Source organism: Panthera onca, chromosome D1, assembly GCF_046562875.1.
Source record: "Panthera onca isolate mPanOnc1 chromosome D1, mPanOnc1 haplotype 2, whole genome shotgun sequence".
NCBI classification, from domain to species: Eukaryota; Metazoa; Chordata; class Mammalia; order Carnivora; family Felidae; genus Panthera; species Panthera onca.
In genome coordinates this window covers 108,226,935-108,248,127 of record NC_138348.1, presented here as the reverse complement: position 1 = coordinate 108,248,127, position 21,193 = coordinate 108,226,935, and the positions used below count along the sequence as shown (strand labels likewise).

The window sequence follows — 21,193 nt, the reverse complement described above, 5'->3', positions numbered from 1 at the left end:
CATATAAACAGCTCTTACAAACCAGTTATAAAAAGACTAACATGTCCGTAGGAAAACCGGTAAAGAATACAGACAAGTCACAAGAGGAAAATACTTGAGTGACCAATAAGCCTGCCAAATTTTACTCAGCCTTAACTGGGAATCTGAAAATACAAATTGAAACCACAGTGAGCTACCATTTTACCTGTCTCAGATCGGCACAGTTTATTTATTTATTTATTTTTTAAGTTTGTTTTTGACAGCAAGCGTGGGTTGGGGAGGGGCAGAGAGAGAGGGAGACACAGAATCAGAAGCAGGCAGCAGACTCTGAGCTGTCAGCACAGAGCCCGACGTGGGGCTTGAACTCACAAACCGTGAGATCGTGACCCGGGCCCAGGCTGGATATTTAACCAACTGAGCCACCCGGGTGCCCCAGATTAGCACAATTAAAATAAAAGTCTTAACAGTACTTTGTGTCGGGAAGGTCGTGGAATGAACTCTACTTCTGGGTATATAAATTGGCATAAGCACTCTGGGTAGTTATTTGGCAGTATCTGGTTAACTAAATTAAGATGCACATCCCCTGTGACCCACGTATTAGATTCCCAGGTATGCGCGTACCCGGGAGACACTGAGATACTGTCACCAACCAGTACACTAGGGCATTGTAGCAACACTTCAGGGGAATCTGGACAGAATGTAATCTTAATTAACATGCAGATTGCAGCAAGTGGATAATTATGGTGTACTTCTGCAGTGTATGTTTGTTAAACGATTTAGTTACGTGTACTCACACAACTAATGGTAAAATAGTGTTGAGTGAGAAAAAAACAAATTGCAGGCCCATTCACCGAGTATAATACTCCTTTACTTAAAGCTTACAACTATTTACGCATATATTGCTTTGAAACAAAAATATAGCAGAAAATACCTGAACACGATAAAGTTACTGGTGGCAGACGGCATGGGACCAGTGAGGGGTTCAAAGGGAGCTTCCTCTCTTGCAGCACATAGGAGAAAATCTTTAGATTTGAGAAACCTGATTAGTGGGTAAAAGGATGTTTATATCATTTTCTGTACTTTACGTATCTCTATACGTGTCATAATTTCTAATCTTTGCGGTAAAATTGCTCATTTCATGTTCAGGAATAGATTTCCTCTTGATGTAGCTAACAAGACTACAAAGCAAAAATATATGTACTTCTAATGATCAGAGTATTAAGATTTATATTCAGTATTTTTCAAAGTGACATTCTTTAAATATGTTTGCTATTAAGTAGAAGGAAAGCAGGCAGCTCCCTGCTAAATGGAGCAAACCGTTGGGTCACAGACGATGCAGGAAAGTATAGTTAGCAGGACCGGCCTCAGCGAATCCTGGAGCTTGAGAGAGGAGCAGGCCCTCAGGAGTCCACACGGCGGGCTGGAAAATCGTGTTCTTGGAGTCTAAGTTTATTTTCCTCCAAGGAGTTTTGTCTCCTTTGGACAGGGAAATAGCGGTCCCACCTGAAGAGCTGCTTCGTGCGGACTCTGAGAGTTGAGTGACCGCTGCGTGCCCGGGGATACCTTTGCATAATCAAAATGTATCTAATCTGGGACTCAGGTGGTTCCGCTTTCTCAGCGAAGTGGAGTTCTCGAATGGTGCACGGGAACCGTCCCTATCGGTGAATTTCTTGTTAACAACGAGAATGGCGCTCATAAGCGATACAGGCCGAAGGATTTCAGCGCCCTTCAGTGCCAAAAGAAAATGATGGTGAGTGACACTCAGAAGTACGAATTATTGCAAGATTATTTAATAGCTTATTAAAGCTGGCAGTTACTGAATGTTACTGAGTACAGAATATTTTAATTTCATCGGGTAATGATACTAAGGTTAATGACACGAAGTAAGAGAAAGTGGGCTCACCGGAATGGAAGTTTGTGTGAGTGAAAAATGAAAGTGGTTCAACTATATAAAGTGTCAGCCTTGGTCTGATGAGAGATTTCACATTCAGTGGAATGCTAATTTGCTTCCAGTTTGGGGTGAGCTGATTCAAGCGCTGACTAAAGCCAAAAACAGGTTATGAAGTAATTTTTATATGAAACCGATAGACCTTTAAAGACACGTGCCACAAGACGCCATCTGGCCTGACGGTCATTCAGCCAGTCAGCAACATTTACTGAATGCCCCCTGTCTCCCAGCAACTGTGCTGACACGTCACAGACGTTAGGACTAATCATCATCATATTTCTCCCATTTTAAAACGAGAGGAAGTTCAGAAATGTAACCTGCCCGCGGTCAGTGAGCAGTAAATGGTGGAGCAAGGATGTGACTCTTGTCTGTCCAGCTCTAAAGTCCTTTGCTTTTCCTTTCATTGTGCTGTTCTATAGAGATGGGAGGTGTGTGATAGAGCTCTACGGGCGCTGTCACGGAAGGCTGTCCAGGGCGCCGCGCGGGGCGGGAGGTGGGCTGCTCTGAGACAGACAGGGGTGGGGTCAAATTCTGGAGGGCTTCATGGCGGAGTGGCCTTTGAGCTGAGATTACTGCCCGAGCTGGTGTTCTAAGCAGAAGGAGCACGCGGTCAAAGGGCAAGAGGGGGCACGGAGAGGCAGTTAGAGACTGCTTAGGCCTCGTCTTTGAGGAGGAGGTGTACGTGAGACTTGCAGCAGTAGTTGTCAGAAAATGGAAGGTTCCTTCATGAAATGCCGGGAAATTTGCACATTATCCTGTGGGCAGTAGAGAACCCTCGAGAAGGTGCTGGTACCACATTTGCATTTTAGAGAAACGACTCTGGCAGCACCGTGGGCTACATTTTTGAGAAGCTGACGAGAAGCATGACACAGGGGTCCTGAATTAAGACTAATGGAGGAACGGAGAATGGGGGAACATACCAGAAACAGTAAGGAGGCAGAACTGATGGGATTTGGTTGCTGACTAGAAGTGGGTTTGGGGAAGAGAGTCATTAGAGGCACCCGGTTTTCTGGTGAGGGGGTGGAAGGAGAGAGGAAGTGGCTGAGGTTTGCCGAGGCGGAGACGGGGAAGAGGTTTGGGTTTGGAAGTGCTCCCCGCGCACGTGTTGAGTGAGCCGCTTGGAGAAGCACATTGAGCTGGAGCTTAATAAAGACACGGGGCCAGAGACGCAGGTTCGGTTCGTCAGCATGGAGCGGCGAGTTGGGCCCAATGAACCAGATAAGCTTTGCTTCAGGGAAGGGCGAAGCGCCGTCAGAAGGTCTCGGAGGACACATCCGAAACACGTGAGCTGCTTGGCCGTCCATCAATGACGCTTCCGTTCTTCTTCCTGTTTCCTCTTGACCCTGGTGCCGTGAGGCTAGAGCTGCCTCTGGCTTTTTTGTGTATATGTCCACATAGATTTTAGCACTGAATTAAGAGAAGAACAGCCACTGTTGGTGTCCCCCGAGATTGACACGCGAACCCTAAAGGGATTCTGACGTGGAATTGTTTCCCTGAGCAGACTGGCAGCTGCCGGTGGCGGAGGTGATGCCTCGTTCACCTCTTGGTCGCCTCTGCGTCTGTCGTACTAGGTTCTATCGAGAAACTCCGAGTAGGTGTTGAAAGTAGTTGAACACAGCGTTGAGAAAGTTTTATGTTGGGTCTTTCAAAAGGATGTACAAAAGAAGTCTTTCGAAGAGAAATATAAAACCTTCACGGATATCTGCCAAAATTTTCAACCGGTTTTCCGTTACTTCTGCATGGAAAAATTCTTGGACCCGGCTGTTTGGTTCGAGAAGCGACTGGCTTACACGCGCAGCGTGGCTACTTCTTCTATCGGTAAGCTTCTCACACACTTGGGCAGATGCAGCACTTGTGCTTTCTGAGCTCCAGGGGGGTGGCCGTGGTGGTGGCTGTCAGCTGGGCGATCCTCAACGTGAGATCTCATTTCTTGTTCATCCTGACTCTCAGCTTCTAAGTGCAGCTCCTGCGAGCTTTTGCCCAGAAGGCTTCCTCTCCTCTAAGGAAGAGAGACCAGGCTGGTCATTCCTCTTTGTTGCATAGTGCATATGGTGTATTTTCCCTTCCCTCGATACACTGTTTTCTCACATTTTCTTTGGAAAATCATAAAACCCATAATAACTATATTTAACTTGTCTCCTTTAATTATTGTTGTTCTGTACAGAATCTCTAATATCACACAGTAATTGAATCTGCTTAATAGAATTTTATTTTTGCATTAGAAATCATGGTATATATTTAAATATGCAACAATGCATATTTTGGCTTTGTTTTTTGTTTTGTTTTTTTTTTAATTGGTAAGAGATTGGAATAGCTAGATAGGGCAATTAACAAAATCCTAAACTATGAAAACTCATGTTGAACACCAGAGATTTCTTAATCTATTGATTTTAAAGTAATAAAGACCATTCCTCCATCACTTAGGTACCACACTCCAGGAGGGCAGGGCATGTACGTTTTGAAAAAGTTCTAGGTAATACAAAACCCTCTTCTTTTCCACACTGAGAATCTCTAATCTGATTGAGCTAATTTAGTTTATAAACAAGAAAGTAGAGCCAGTTAATGTGGCTACACATACAAGCCTCCTGACTCCCTCTTCACTGCTTCTGCAGTACCGCACGGTGTTTTTCATTGGATTAAAAGCATTCGTGCATGCCATCATCTACGTTAAAAACAGAAATGCAGTTTTCCCTGGATAGATATCTGATGAAATGAATTAATGATTAATTTGTGTGAAATGTAATTCATCACAGGGGAGAAAGTTTCACTGAGGAATGAAGAATTTACCCATAGGCTTCTCACTTTAAAAGTATACTGAGTAAAATATTCGAATGCCTATAATACTGCTTTGACCTTGCCCCATAATGGGTCTCGACTTTAACCACACTAATTTTGGAAGTATGTACTAATATTTTTAGATGTATGCTTATTTGTAAAGGGAAAGCTTTTTTTTTTTTTTTTTTAAGCACATCATCTAGGATTTGTAAAATGCAGTATAAATGAAAATAGCTGGCAAGACTTGACTTAAAGCACAAAGTGGCAAGTTATATACATATCTGCCTTTAGGCTAAATGTTCTACACTAAAAAGTCATGTGGTGGTGGTATTAGTTGACATTGTGGCTAAATGTGTTCTAGAAATAGATACCAGTGATCTCAGGTTGTTGTTTTTTCTCCCAGTCGGTTACATACTTGGACTTGGTGATAGACACGTACAGAACATCTTGATAAATGAGCAGTCCGCAGAGCTCGTACACATAGATTTAGGTAAGTGGCGAAAGATGAGAAATGCATCTTTATTCTGTTTAACAAATACGGTGTCTTAAGAAATGATGTTTGCCCCCAGCTTATTACAGGGGAGAAGGAGATAGATACACCACAGCAGGAGATGTTTCAGATAGCAGCAGCATGTGCAGGAGGGACTGGCTGACTGCTGGCGTAACGGGTGGTTCTTCTAGAACAGGACGTTTAAGGCAGGTCTTAGAGTGAGCGAGCAAGGATCATCCGGACAGGAGAGAGAGAGAGGGGTGAAGAATGAAGACGAGTTTGCAGGAATGGTGAGACACGAAATATGGCCAAGTGAAGGCCGCATGTCGCTAAGCAGCTGCAGAGGTAGACAAGGGAAAAGAAAAGATTTCACTTAGTGTGGAATTTAAGATTTGTAAAAGGGTGTAGTCTTAGGAAATTACAAATTCTGTAGTAGCCACGTAAGTGGTTTGCCAAGAGAGAGTAAGGCTGATTTCCATTAGAATAGAGGAGATCAAGGGTATTATATGGTTTTCCCCAGAATGCATTTATTACGAAAGAGTAGTGATTGCTGGAAGCACAGGGTGGGCGGGTGGGCGGTGATAGGCCGTGGGAGGATGTGGGTGGCTATAAAAGGGCCAGTACGAGGGATCCTTGTGGTGATGGAAATACTCTGTGTCTTGATTTGATCAATGTCAGTATCCTGGTTGTGATACTGTACTATATAGTTTTGTGAGCTGTTCCATTGGGGGAAAGTGGATAAAAGGTATATGAGAAATTTTGTATTTTGTGTATTGTATCTTACAACTGAATATGAATCTATAGCTGTCTCAGAATAAAAACTTTAGGGGTGCCTGGGTGGCTCAGTCGGTTAAGCATCTGACTTCAGCTCAGGTCAGGATCTCACAGTCTGTGAGTTCGAGCCCTGTGTCAGGCTCTGTGCTGACAGCTCAGAGCCTGGAGCCTGCTTCAGGTTCTGTGTTTCCCTCTCTCTCTGCCCCTCCCCAGCTCGCACGCTCTCTCTCTCTCTCAAAAATAAATAAAACATTAAAAAATTAAAAAAAAAAAAAAAAGTTGTACACTTAACCGATTGAGCCACCCAGGTCCCCCTGTGTATATTTAAATAAAGAAATATAAATTAAGATTACATACATAGTATGTTTTGCATTTTAAATCTTATCCATCATTATTTCATTTAAAAAAAAAATCACTGTTTAATCTGGAACTTCTCTAATGTCTAGAGTAGTTACACTTTTTCAACCTGAGGTGCACCTCCTAGGCAAGCAGAGCAGAAAAAGAATAAACCACTGTGGGTTCTGGTGCTCCGGATTGTCGGTGACAGATTATTTGGGGAATATGCACAGCTCACGTGCCACACGGGAGGAGGGAAGCTCCTAACGCTGCTGTACTGTTGACTTTAGGAGTCGCTTTTGAACAGGGTAAAATCCTGCCTACTCCTGAGACGGTTCCTTTCAGACTCACCAGAGATATTGTGGATGGGATGGGCATTACTGGTGTTGAAGGGGTCTTCAGAAGGTGTGTATTTATTTCTTTTTCTCCCCAGTTGTATTAAACAATAACTGACATCCATCACTGTAGAAGTCTAAGGCACACGGCATGATGGTTTGATTTATATATATATATATATATAGAATGATCACAGCAGCTTCGGCTAACATCCATCATCCCATACCAATACTATAAAAAGCGAAGAAGAACAGAAAAAGACAAAAAAAGTTTGTGATGACTCTTAAGATTCCCTCTCCTAACAACTTCCTTACGTATCACATAGCTGTGTTCGAGGGAGAACCAGAGTGTTAACTGGTGTCCTCCTGTCGTACTTGCCGTGTCCAGTACTTGTCTCCTACCTGGGAGTTTGTACCTTTCGCCACCTTCCTCCCCGTCCCCTCCCCCACCTACCACCTCTGGTGACCACCGGCCTGTTTTTTGGGTTTTTTTTGAGAGAAACAGAATTTTACTTATAATCCCTTAACATTAAACATAATCGGGTTTTTTTTTTTTAAGTTTTTATTTAATTCTAGTTTTGGTGTCAAAATTATTTGGATGATTGATTTCTGTAGATTATAGAATTCACTGCTAAATTATGTTCCAGTGCTTTATTGGTAGAAAGGAGAAACCCGAGATAGAAAGAGTCATAGTTTTCCCTTCCTTCTGACCATCCGGGACCTAACCTCACAGGACATATTAACCTCCTTCCTAGCCCCCTCTGGAAGCAGTTGCCTCCACCTTTAATGCCCCTGTCCCAGCGAACTCTCTTGTTATTGCCCAGAACTCCGTTGGGCGCTCATTGTCGGGCCTATAACCTGTGCTGAAGGAGTGTCTGATGTACCAGTTCCTGCTGAGAGCACGTCGCAGTTCCCCATAGTTTTCCCAGCATTGGGCCGTGTACTCCGCTTTTAAAAGAGTAGATTTAGTTAAAATGAGCTAAAAATTACCACAATAATCAAGGACAGAGAAATGTTTCATAGTAGTACTGTGTTATCCTTATAATGCTTAGCTTACGTTCACCTACATACTTCTGTTCCTTTCAAAAACATTTACTGAAAACAGTCTGCCCAGTACTCTGCTCTTTGAGATACTAATTTGGGAATTATTAACAAGAATAGTCTCAGCACGGTATATGTGAATGTACATAGATGAAGGTATGTTGGAAACAGTGTTGTGTAACAAAATCCCTATTTATGACGTGTTTGTAGATGCTGTGAGAAAACCATGGAGGTTATGAGAAGCTCTCAGGAAACCCTGTTGACCATCGTGGAGGTAAGGCGTATTATAAGGGAATCTCTGTTGAGAGACTGTGGGTCTTGTTAGAAGGTGACTGGTTTGAGGGTCGGTGCTTCATTTTCATGTGGTGGGAAGCTGCCGGGCAGCAGGAGGGGGGTGGGCGCATAAATCAGTAAGTCATGGTTTAGAAACGCCTCCAGTCCTCTCAAATTTCTGGGCATTTTACAGCAGTATAAGTAATCTGTAGTCTTCGATTCATAAATCAGCACTTTGATGTCGTAGGTCTCTCCTGTGGCATTACTTGCTTTCAGAATGGTTTCCGTTGGAGTTTTAAGAGAAACCAGGAAGTCGTATCTCCTTTTCCCTGCCCAGGTTCAGAACCATTGAGTCACTGACTCATGTTGATCAGGCAGAAAAGGAAGGAAGGAAAGCAGATTTGCAGGGCCTGTGACACCAGCTCTACCCAGGACGAAATTGGGTACCTGGAGCAGGCACTCACCACGCTGGCGAGAAGGCTGTGTGGAGCAGGAGGTAGTAGGGTCTCCTCCTCAAGGCACCGTGGGGGCCGGAGCACAGGCGAGCCTCCCTCCCGTAGAGTCTTCGGCTTTTATTCCGTTACCCGGTGGTGCCGGACCGGCTGTGCTCTAGGATCACCTGCACGCCTTTTAAAAAAATGTTGAGGCTGACCATACGCAAACCATACTTCTGGGGACAGGGCAGGAACATTTGTGGTTTTTCAGAGCTATCAGCCTGTACTGGGTCGAGGCCGGGGATGCCGCTGAGCTTCCTTCAGTGCACAGGACACCCCCACAACAAAGCGTTCAGCCCGATCGTGTCAGGAATGCCGAGATTGAGAAACCCTGTTCTAGCTTAATCAGGCTGTGTCCCTTTATTGTGTTCCATTCGGATAGTAAGACTAAAGTCAGTTTTTGAAATACTCTGGTTCCTCCTTGATTTCAGAGTTGGCAACTGTGACTCCAGCAGAAGCCCTAGAGTTTGAAATAATTTATGTTTCTTCAACCCAAGAAGAACATACGGGCTTTTTATGATAGTAGAAGCCTCCATTTCTTTTGGTCGATTAATAAAATGTACCTCCCTATGGGTTCAAACTTAAGCAACCATCCACTTCAGATAGACTGCTATATGAAAATGTTATATATAAGCCTAATGGTCACCACAAATCAAAAAATACTAATAGATATGCAAAGAATAGAGAGAAAAGAATCCAATTATAATTACTAAAGAAAGTCAGCAAACCATGAAAGAGCAGGAGAAGGATCAGAGAAAAACCACAAAAACAACAGAAAACAAATAACAAAATAGCAATAATTACATATCTGTCAGTAATTACTTTGAACATAAATGGACTAAATGCTCCAATCAAAAGACACAGGGTGACAGAGTAGATTTAAAAAAAAACAAAAAAAAGACCCATCTATATGTTACCTACAAGAAACTCATTTCAGACCTAAAGACAGACACAAGCAGACTGAAAGTGAGGGGGTGCAGAAACATTTATCACGCAAATGGATGTCAGGACAAAGCAGAAGTAGCAATGCTTCTATCGGACAAAATGGCCTCTGAAACAAAGACTGTAAGAACAGACCAAGAAGGACACCATATAATACTAAAGGGGACAGTCCAACAAGAAGATACAATGATTGTAAGCATGCACATAACAGGGGAGCACCAAAATACGTAAAACGGTTAATGACAAACATAAAGGAACTAATCAACAGTAATACAATAACAGAAGGAGACTTTCAACATCCCATTCACACTGATTATCCAAACAGAAAATCAACAAGGAAGTAGTGGCTTTGAATGACCGACTGGACCAGATGGATTTAACCGATATATTCAAAAATTCCATCTGTTTTAGGATGGAATTACACATCCTCTTCAAGTGCACATGGGACATTCTCCAGAACAGATCATATATTAGGCCACAAAACAAGTCTCAAGAAATTAAAAAAGACTGAAGTCATACCATCCATCTTTTCTGGCCTAGGATACTAGAAGTCAATCCACCCACCCACCCCCAAATCTGGAAGGACCACAAATACATGGACATTAAGTAACTTAGGAATGAACGGGTCAACCAAGAGATCAAAGAAACAAAAGAAAACACAATGGTCCAAAATCTTTGGGATGCAGCAAAGGCAGTTCTAAGAGGGAAGTATAAAGCAATACTCAAATACCTCAAAATCTCAAACAACCTAAATTTGCATCTGAAGGAGCTAGAAAAAAACACCAAACAAAACCTAAAACCAGCAGAGGAAAGGAAATAAAGATTAGAGCAGAAATAAATGATAATAGCAACTAAAAAAAACAAGAGAACAGATCAATGAAACCAGGATCTTTAAAAAGATCAATAAAATGGATAAACCTCTAGCCAGACTCATTAAAAAAAAAAAAAAAAGGGCTCAAACAAGATCACAAATGAAAGAGGAGAAATAACCAACACTACAGAAATACAAACAATTGGGGGCACCTGGGTGGCTGAGCTGGTTGAGCATCCGACTCTATTTCAGCTCAGGTCTTGATCTCAGGGTTTTGAGTTGAAGCCCCACGATGGGCTCATGCTGCACATGAAGCCTACTTTAAAAAAAAAAAAAAAGACAAAGAATTATAAGAGAATTATTATGAAAAACTATTAGACAAATTAGACAACCTGGAAGAAATGGATAAATTCCTAGGAACATAACCTACCAAAACTGAAGCAGGAAGAAATTTAAAAATTGGACAGACTGATTACCGGCAATGAAATTGTTGGGATTTTTTGATCATCGACTCAAACAGAAGTCTAGTACCAGACAGCTTCACCGACAATTTCAACCAAACATTTAAAAAGAATGTTAATTTAAAGAAGAATTAATACCTGTTCTGTTCAAACTATTCCAAAAAATAGAAGAGGAAGGAAAACTTCCGGATTCATTCAATGAGGCCAGTATCACCCTGATGAAGACACCATAAAAAGAACTACAGGCCAGTATCTCTGACAAACAGATGTAGATGTAGGTTCGGTATTCGCAAATCAATCAACATGATGCCTCACATCGATAAAAGACAAAAACCACATGATAATTTTAGTTGGCACAGAAAAAAGCATTTGACACGGTACAACATCCATTCATTATAAAAGCCCTCAATAAAGCAGGTGTAGAGGGAACATACCTCAACATAATAAAGGCCTTATGTGAAAAACCCACAGGAAACAACATATTCAATAGTGAGAAACTGAGAGCTTTCCCCCTAATAAGATCAGGAACAAGATGAGGATGGCCCCTCTCACCACTTTTATTCGACACAGCAGTAGAAGTCCTAGCCATGGCAGTCAGACAACAACAAGAAAGAAAAGACATTCACATTGGTAAGGAAGAAGTAAAACTCAGTATTTGCTGGTGACATGGTACCAAAAAAGATAATAACCCTAAAATATTCCTCCAGAAATGACTAGAACTGATCAATGAATTCATTAAAGACACAGTATATAGAATCAATGTGCAGAAATCTGTTGCATTTCTATACACTAATAAGGAAGCAGCAGAAAGTGAAATTAAGAAAACAATCCCATTTGTAATTGTATCAAAAATAAGACACCTAGGAATTAGCCTAACCAAAGAGGTGAAAGAGCTGTACTCTGGAAGCTATAAAACACTGATGAAAGAAATGAAGATGACACAAGGAAAGAAGAAGACATTCCATGCTTATGTATGAGAACAGATACTGTTAAAATGTCTATATTGCCCAAGGCAATCTACACATTTAATAAATCACCAGCATTTTTCACAGAGCTAGAAGAAACAGTCCTAAAATTCGTATGGAACCACAAAAGACCCCAAATAGCCAAAGCAGTCTTAGAAAGGCAGAGCTGGAGGCATCACAATTCCAGGCTTGGAAGTTCCATTACAGAGCAGTAGTAATCAAAACAGTATGGTACTGGCACAACAGTAGACACATAGGTCAATGGAACAGAATAGAAAACCCAGACATAAATCCACAATTATATGGTAATTAATCTTTGACAAAGTCGGAAAGGATATAAAACGGGTAAAAGAATGTCTCTCCAACAAATGGTGTTGGGAAAACGGGACAGCAATATGCGAAAGAAAGAAACGGGACCCCTTTTCTTACACCATACACAAAACAAATTCAAAATGGGTTAAAAACCTGTGAGACCTGAAACCATAAAAAAAAATCCTAGAAGAGAACACAGGCAGTAACTCCTTTGACAATTGCCATAGCAACTTTTTTTCTAGATACGTCTCCTGAGGCAAGGAAAACAAATGTAAAAATAATAAACTGTTGGGACTTTGTCAAAGTAAAAGCTCCTGCAAAGTGAAGGAAACAATCAACAAAACTAAAAGGCAACCTACTAAATGGGAGAAGATGTTTGTAAATGACATATCTGATAAAGGGTTAGTATCTAAAATATATAAAGAGCTGATAAAACTCAATACCCAAAAACCAAATAATCCAATTAAAAAATGGACAGAAGACACGAATAGACATTTTCCCAAAGAAGACATCCAGATGGCTAACAGACACACGAGAAGATGCTCAACATCACTCATGATTAGGGAAATGCAAATCAGAACCCCAATAAAATATCACCTCTCCCCTGTCAGAATGGTAAAATCACCAGTAGATGTTGGCAAGGATGCAGAGAAAGGGGGAACCCTCTTGCACCTTTGGTGGGAATGCAAACTGGTACAGCCACTCTGGAAAACAGTATGGAGTTTCCTCAAAAAGTTAAAACTAGAGCCACCCTATGATCCAGTAGTTGCACTACTGGGTATTTACCTTAAAAAACGCACTAATTCACAGGGATACATGCGCCCCTATGTTTACAGCAGCATTATTTACAATAGCCAGATTATGGAAACAGCCCACACATCCATCAGTAGATGAATGAATAAAGAAGTGATGTATATATACAGTGGAATAATACGTGGCTATAAAAAAATAAAATTTTGCCATTTGCAATAACATGGATGGAGCTAGAGTGTATATTCTAAGGAAAATTATTCAGAGAAAGACAAATACCATATGGAATTTAGGAAACAAATGAGCAAAGGGGGAAAAAAAAGAAACAGGCAAACCAAGAAATAGACTCTTAAGTATAGAGTCACCAGAGGGGAGGTGGTGGTCCCTCTGATGGTCACCAGAGGGGAGGTGAGTGGGTGGGGGAATGGGGAAGTACGTGATGGGGATTAATGAGAACCCTTGTGATGAGCAAAGGGTGATGTATACAAGTATTGAATTACTGTATCCTACACCTGAAACTAATATTACACTGTGTTTTAACTATACTGGAATTGTAAAAAATGTACCTCCCTTGTGTGGGTGAATCTGGTTTGGATGCCTCAGCTTAGAGCATGTCAATGCCCAACTTAATGTCACACAGGAATCCTCGAACTTGCAGACAAACCACATATGTTCAGGGTCGGTGCCCCTATGGTTTTTAATGGCTCTGGGGGTTGCTTAAAAGCATGAAATGGATGAGCCAATTTTGGTACTGCTGAATCAGTACCTGTCTTGGAATTGAACATGTAACACTAAAGGCAATTTATAGTTGCAGCCCACAGAACTGAAGCAGCAAAAAAATGGTACAGTTCTGTAGTCATCATCCCTGGAAATGAGTTTGCACATATTAAGACCTATGCGGTAAGCATTTTTGCTAAGGAGTATTAAAAAAAAAAAAAAAAAAAAAAAAGCCTGCTTATAAACAGCGGGGCAGTTAGCTGTTCTACATCGCCCAGGTCAAAAATCTCTCATGACCTCATTTACTAAAATTTAAGACCTAAAGTCCCTTGCTCTGGCCATGCCAGTTCTGGTTTTCAAATTCTACTACATGCATCTGTCTCCACACTGCACTAGACCTTTGGTTTTGAGGAGTTTTCAATAAAGTATACCCTTTCTTTTCTCCAAATTTGAAACTTATGGAGAGAAAAGGAAAAAGCCTTAAGAATAAGGTAGAAATCAAAATGTTCGGGTTAGTACAGATAAAATCATTGGAGACGTGGCTAGAGGTGAAGCCCAGACAGGCTGGCCGGTCCTGTCCAACTCCCACACCTGACCTCTGCCTGGGTCCAGCCCGAGGGGAGCTGGGGTGGGCAGAGCAGGTGCCCTTGCTCAGGACCATAGCAGTGAGGAGGAGAGAGGAGGAGGAGAGTGACTAGTCCTTATCTCTTGACTAGAGCAGTTTCCGGGTGGGGGGAGGTCGGCACCCCCACACAAGAAGAATGGTTTGGGGGGGTGAGAAGCCCGGAGCGTCGTGCTCGCGTGGTCTCCTCCACAAGGAGGTGGGGGCTGCCTGCCACAGGCTGGCCCATTCCACCCCCCTCCATCCTCCCGCCTAGCATTTGACCTCCGTTACCTTTATCACGCGGGTTCTTCTGTGTCTAAGTACACGTCCAGGCGCACATTGTTCTTCTCCCTGCCTAGGTCCTCCTGTACGATCCCCTCTTTGACTGGACCATGAATCCTTTGAAAGCTCTGTATTTACAGCAGAGGCCGGAGGACGACGCGGAGCTCCAGTCCACTCCCAGTGCGGACGACCAGGAGTGCAGACGCGGTCTCGGGTGAGCCCTGCTGTCGCCTGCTCAGACCCTCCTCTTCCCAAGGCCCTTTAACCCGCTCCGCCTCATGCAGCCTTTGTGTTTGTCCTTAGTGACATCGACCAGAGTTTGAACAAAGTGGCCGAACGCGTCCTGATGCGGCTCCAAGAGAAACTGAAAGGGGTGGAGGAGGGAACCGTGCTCAGCGTCGGGGGGCAGGTGAATCTGCTCATACAGCAGGCCATGGACCCCAAGAACCTCAGCCGGCTCTTCCCGGGATGGAAAGCGTGGGTGTGAGGCGGCATGTGCCTCGCCCTGCGGTTCAGCCCTTCGAAATGACATCGCGGCCTTCATTTTTAACGCAGCCGGCATACTTGGAATAGGCGTTAACGTACAACCGAATGAACTGTGTACTGTGCCTTTAAAAAGTGTTTAGTACTTGCCTTGGTCACCAGAAGATGCCTCGACCGTCTCCACGAAAATCTCTTCTCTCACATTTTAGAAGTGTCGTTCATGCTGTACTTCTGGGCTGAGCGTGTATTTCTTCTTCCCGAGTACATACTTGTGTTGTTCGCAGTATAACCACTGACTTCTGCTTCAGCTTAAGGGCAGGAACATAACTGACAGTGAATTAAAGGAAATAAACTGCTAGGTTTGAGGTAGCTTTTAATTAAAACTTGTTTCTCAGGTATTATGTATGAATAAGTTATCTGATGTTTATAAAAGGAAAAAAACTTTTACAATTGTAACCGTTTATATATCATAGTAAAGCTACAATAAAATTAAGCAATGTTGAGGGGCACCTGGGTGGCTCAGTTGGTTAAGCGTTGACTTCCGCTCAGGCTGTGATCTCACAGTTTGTGGGTTTGAGCTCAGTGTTGGGCTTTGTGCTGACAGCTCAGAGCATAGAGTTGGCTTCAGATTCTCTGTCTCCCTCTCTGCCCTTCGCCCATTTGCGTGCACGCTCTCTCTCTCAAAAATAAGTAAATTGAAAAAAAATATAATCAACGTTAAAAGCAAATTAGTACTTAAGAAACATATTTGGGTTTTCAGTGGGAAGATCACTCAGCGTTACTAGATTGTGAAGTTGTTACATTATGGAGAACAGATTTCAAAGACACGGTATCGTTTCTATTTTTTAAAATGTATACTGGCCCTTCTCATTCTATTCTCTTCATCTTTGAAACCCTTCTGTGCTCTTTTCTCTTTCTCTGATGACTTGAATCCCTTTTCTAGTTTATGAATTCTCTTGTTAGCTATGCATAATCTTTTTAGACCATTCATCAGGTTTCTTTTTTCAAGAATAATTTTTCATTCTTAGCTCTGAATCATTCGTTAGATCTGTTACTTGTTTTGTAACGTCCACTTGTTTTTAACTTTTCTGTTCTTTTTCTGTCACTAAGCATTTCACACATCCCCATTTTATAGTCTCTCTAATAGCTCTACATTAATCACATTCCTGCGCTTGTGTCTGTTGAATCTCGTATGTGGCGGACTGTTGATTCGTGTGTCTTGTGATTTTGTAAGGTGAGCTTCAGCTGGGTTTTCTCTGTGGGAATCTTGAGTGACCAGGGTTAAGAACAGTTCCTTCCAGATTAGGTTTCTGGAGAACTCATCTTGAAATGATCATTTTGCATTTCAAATTACCAACTTAATCTTGACATATCTTTGTCTTATACACTGCCTACATGAATAATTTGGTATATATAGGAAGTTTTATTACTGTAGTGAATCAAGGGAATGTAGTAAACTTACATCTTTATGAAAGCCTTGGAATCTTCTTAGATGGAATAAGAGATTATGAGCTAGATGACAGTATAGGTAAATGAACTGTGGCTAATTCTTGCTAGTTGATGCATACAAAGAGCTTTGAATGACATTAATCTACGCTTCGGCCTCGAGGTGCCTTGAGGTATGCTGTAAGTTTTCTGTCCTGTTGCACATATTCTTACTATAATGGCTTTGTCCAGTCTGCCAAATTTGCAGATAACAAATGTAGGAGGAAGAGTTAATTCACAGGTGGTAGAATTAAGCTTCTCAAAGATTCCGACAGGAACACTGTCTGGAAATGAATTTTTTGTTCATTTGTTGCATGCTGAGTACCGGAAATATATGCAGCATCTCTTGGAAGATTAGTGATTTTATCCCAGTTTACATCTGGAGAAAGTGAAGTTGAGAGAAAGTAAAAGTAACCTGTCCACGACCGGAATATAGTACAGTGAAGGTACAAGTGTAAATGGACAGTCTCTAACTTTAGAAGCTTTCAAGTAAGAAGAATCTAGGCGTCACCAATTGCTCAATGAAAGCCAATAGAAAGGCTAATAGATTGTAGACTGAACACTCGTGTCTAGATTAAAGGAGAGAAAGCGCTGCCTCATTCTGTGGTCAGTCCCGCTCTCCTTACAGTATATACTTAAAATATATGCACTTAGAAATTCGGTATGAAGGAAATAGGAAAAGCTGTGGATTTCTTAATTACAGTAGGCAATTCTTTAAAAAAGTAGAAAGCTAGTATACTCACTTGAAATCTAGAAATATATGCCACTTCAAGTATTTTAATTGCACTTTAATGAAATTATATATTTTCCGTAGATCGATTTTAGTACCATTGAATGTATTTCTTAAAGCCTGTTGCACTGTTCCCTGTTTTTGAATAAAATTTTCTAAAAGGAAATACATGCTAGGACTCATTTATTTTATTCAGATGTTTGTCTTGTGTGCCAGGCATGGTGCTAGTTCCCGGGAGACAACGGTGAGCAAGAGGCGGGCACAGTGGACCCTTAAAGAGCCTGGGGTCTGGCGCAGACAGGCTGCTTGTACGCAGGTCAGCTGGGGAGCCAGCTACCCAGATCCGGTCCGGTGCCCTGCACTCAGTCCTTGCGGGGACCTCTAGCCCTACCCCTGGCCCCAGCAGCGGTCTACGGTTTTATTCCTGGGAGGGGTCTCTGAGCTGTAAAATCTCAGGCCCGTACATACCCTAATACCTGAATCTAACACTTAACACCTAGCTCAGATCCTAAAAGTAACCTAACTGTAGATGTGAAAAGAGTGGCTTCCTGAATATGCTATGAGAAAAGCGGCCTAGTTATCCTGGAGAAGACCCCAAACATTTAGGTATTGGTAGTATTTCGGAAAATGGTTGTGACAGTAGACATAAAAAGAGAAGGACCGACTGAATACGTATTTAGAGTATTTTGAGCCGCCGATCCCTCCTTGCCTCAGCTCAGTGGATGGCTGCTATGTCTATTCTCACCCGGGCAGAAATCTGGGGTTTTAGTCTCTTGAGTGGTCTGTGAACCACAGGATAACCAGGTACACACCTAATCCCTAACCCTAACCCATAACCATAACTATAACCCTAACCCTCTGTAGTCTCTAAACTGCAAAATACCACACACATAAACTAACCCTAACCCTCTAACCCTAGAGCTGAGAAGAAAAAGAAAAAAAATAAGTTCTAGAAGCACAATATCTCCTAAGCCTCTAACCCTAGAGCTGAGAAAAAAAGAAAAGAAAAAGAGAAGTTCTAGAAGCAAAATATCTCCTCCAACTGACAATTTTGAAACCAGATTCTGAGTAGGGTTGTTAACTTTGCTAGTAGATTTTAATGTTAGGTTATTTGAAAACCACCCCAAAATGTTTCCTGGTGGTATCTGTAGTGTTTGAATATTCACTGTAGACTTACAAATCTTTGTAAATATTGCTGAACTTAATATTACAAAAATTTTTTTAGTGTTTATTTTTGAGAGCACAAGCAGGGGAGGGGCAGAGAGGGAGACAGAGAATCAATCTGAAGCAGGCTCTACATTATCAGCACAAAGCCCAGTGCGGGTTTTGAACCAACAAATTGCAAGATCATGACCTGAGCTGAAGTCGGACACTCAACCGACTGAGCCACCCACACACTCTAAACTTAGTATTTTTAAAGATCTTTCTTTTAGATATTCATGATTATAAAAGTTGGAAATACTCTGAAAGTCATTGCAGTGTAAACCAACTTGGAAAATGGATCTCCTACCTCTCAAACATATTCATGGCATGGAAAGGATAAAATAACAATGAAAATAATCCTGATGAATCAATGCCTTCAACTTCTAAGGAAGTAATGACACCAGTGCTACAGAAACGCTCCTGATATTAGTAAGAGCCCTTTTATGAGTCCTGTATCGCCCTTATATCAACAATTACAAGAGTTACAAGAAAATTGAAGACCAATATCATGAACATGATACAAATATTAGTGAATCAACTCCATCAATTAAAAAAGTATATCATGACCAAATGACATTATTCCAGAAATACCAGGTTGGCTTAATATTTGCTGTCAGTTTAATAAACTAACAAAGAAAAACCATATCATGTCAGATGCAGAAAAGGCATGTGACAAAATTCAACATTCATGATAAAAACTCATCAAACTAGGGATAAAAGGAACATTTTCAACTTGATAAAGGAGAACTATTAAAAACTCACAGCTCGGGGCGCCTGGGTGGCTCAGTCGGTTAAGCGTCCGACTTCGGCTCAGGTCATGATCTCACGGTCCGTGGGTTCGAGCCCCGCGTCGGGCTCTGTGCTGACAGCTCAGAGCCTGGAGCCTGTTTCAGATTCTGTGTCTCCTCTCTGTGACCCTCCCCCGTTCATGCTCTGTCTCTCTCTGTCTCAAAAATAAATAAAACGTAAAAAAAAAAAAAATTAAAAAAAAAACAAAACAAAACCTCACAGCTCATTGGGGCGCCTGGGTGGCTCAGTCGGTTAAGCATCCGACTTCGGCTCAGGTCACGATCTCACGGTTTGTGGGTTCGAGCCCTGCATCAGGCTCTGTGCTGACAGCTCAGAGCCTGGAGCCTGCTTCACATTCTGTGTCTCCCTCGCTCTCTGCCCCTCCCCCACTCATGCTCTGTCTCCCTCTGTCTCAAAAATAAACATTAAAAAAATAAAAACAAAAACAAACCCCTCACAGCTCACTTCATACTTAATGGTCAAAGACTAAATGTTTTCCCCCTAAGATGAGGAACAAAGCAAGGATGCCACTCTTACCAGTTCTATTCAACACTGTACTGGAGTTTCTACCCATGCAATAGAGCAAAGAAACAGAAAGAAAAGACATACAATTTGAAAAGGAAGTACAATTATCTTCCATTTGCATATGACGTGATCGTCTATGTAGAAAATCCTCAGGATTCTGTATATTAAAAAGCGCCCCTATGTTCTAGAACTAGTGAGTTTAACAAGATCAAATAATAAAGGCCAATACACAAAACGTCAACAATATTTCTGTGTATCAGTGTCAAAGTGTCCAGACTAGGCCCAAGATGGAGTCACTTTTTCTAAGTCCCATATCAGCAAACCAAAACTTAACTGAGTTTCTATGCTCAGCTCTCCCAGAAAAAGAAGGCCCAAGCCAACCAACTGGCACTTCCCTGCTCAGCAGAAGTTTCTTAACCAAGCTCCAAGACTTCCCTTTACTCCATTTAAAGTAATCTTACTTTGGGGCGCCTGGGTGGCTCAGTCGATAAATCGTCCGACTTCAGCTCAGGTCATGATCTCACAGTCTGTGAGTTTGAGCCCCACGTCAGGCTCTGTGCTGACAACTCAGAGCCTGGAGCCTGCTTTGGATTCTGTGTCTCCCTGTCTTTCTGCCCCTCCCCTGCTCATGCTCTATCTCTCTCTGTCTCAAAAATAAATAAAAACATTAAAAAATCAAAAAATAAATAAAGTAATCTTACTTTAACCAGTTAAATGCCCAACTTCCTGTTCATTTTAGTCTGTGAAACCCTCTTGCTTTAAGAAGCTCCTTTTGGTTTTCTAGACTGGATTCTTCCCAAATCATGAATTGCTAAATGATAGTCAATTACATCCAGAAATTATGTATCTGTGAAATTTTCCTTTATCACCAGTAATGAACAGTTTAAAATTGAAATTAAAAAATACCATCAAAAAGATGAAATAGTTGGGCATAAGTTCAATAAAATATGTTAGGTGCCTGGACACTGAAATTTATAAAACATTAATGAGGAAAGCAAAGGCCTAAATATACAGAGGGATGTACTATGTTCATGGATTGGGAGACTCCATATTGTTAAGATAGCAATTCTCCCCAAATTGATACACAGAATCAATGCAATCCAATCTAAATGCAGGCTTTTTTCTTTTTTTTCCTTTTGTAACTTGACAATTGGATTATAAAATCCAAATGGAAATGCAAAGGAATTTGAATAAGCCAAAACAATTTGGAAAGCAAATACAAGTTTGAAAGACATACACTAAAGCCACAGAAACAAATACAAGGTGGTACTGTCATAAAGATAAGACATACAGATCAATGGAGCAGGATAAGGAATCTAGAAATAGACCCTTATATATGGTAACTGATTTTCAGCAAAGGCTCCAAGGTAGCTTAATAGGGAAAAGACAGTGTTTGCGAAAACAACAATAACAACAACAACAAAACATATCTATATGCAAAAACCCCCACAAATCTCAAATCTTCTCTCCTACTATATATAATAACTAACTTGAACTAGATGATATACCTCAATGTGAGAGCTAAAGTTATAAAATTTATATAAGAATTCCTTTGTGACTTGGTTTAAGCAAAGATTTTGTACATAACACATTAAAACACTGGCCAGAAAAGAAAAAAAAAAAAATGATAACCTGGACTTTATTAAAATGACAACATTTTTCTCCTTAAAAGACATTAATAAAAACTGC

General features: G+C 41.5%; 2 protein-coding genes across 8 annotated transcripts in view; one reads left to right on the top strand and one right to left on the bottom strand.

The window, feature by feature from the left end:
- Window positions 1-17,157, top strand: part of ATM (ATM serine/threonine kinase) — a 129,762-nt gene extending 112,605 nt beyond the window's left edge. For all 7 annotated transcript variants that reach the window (XM_078432709.2, XM_078432710.2, XM_078432711.2 and 4 more), the window contains 7 exons: window positions 1,580-1,729; window positions 3,580-3,745; window positions 5,106-5,192; window positions 6,593-6,707; window positions 7,889-7,952; window positions 14,367-14,503; window positions 14,593-17,157. In XM_078432709.2, the coding sequence (XP_078288835.2) occupies window positions 1,580-1,729; window positions 3,580-3,745; window positions 5,106-5,192; window positions 6,593-6,707; window positions 7,889-7,952; window positions 14,367-14,503; window positions 14,593-14,776 (903 nt within the window). In that variant the 3' untranslated portion in view covers window positions 14,777-17,157. The remainder of the gene's footprint in view (window positions 1-1,579; window positions 1,730-3,579; window positions 3,746-5,105; window positions 5,193-6,592; window positions 6,708-7,888; window positions 7,953-14,366; window positions 14,504-14,592) is intronic.
- The window catches only part of CD1H11orf65 (chromosome D1 C11orf65 homolog), a 78,911-nt gene continuing 72,684 nt past the window's right edge, over window positions 14,967-21,193 (bottom strand). Inside the window, exon 8 of the transcript XR_013550010.2 lies at window positions 14,967-15,080. The gene's annotated coding sequence lies outside the window, so the exon portion shown is untranslated. The remainder of the gene's footprint in view (window positions 15,081-21,193) is intronic.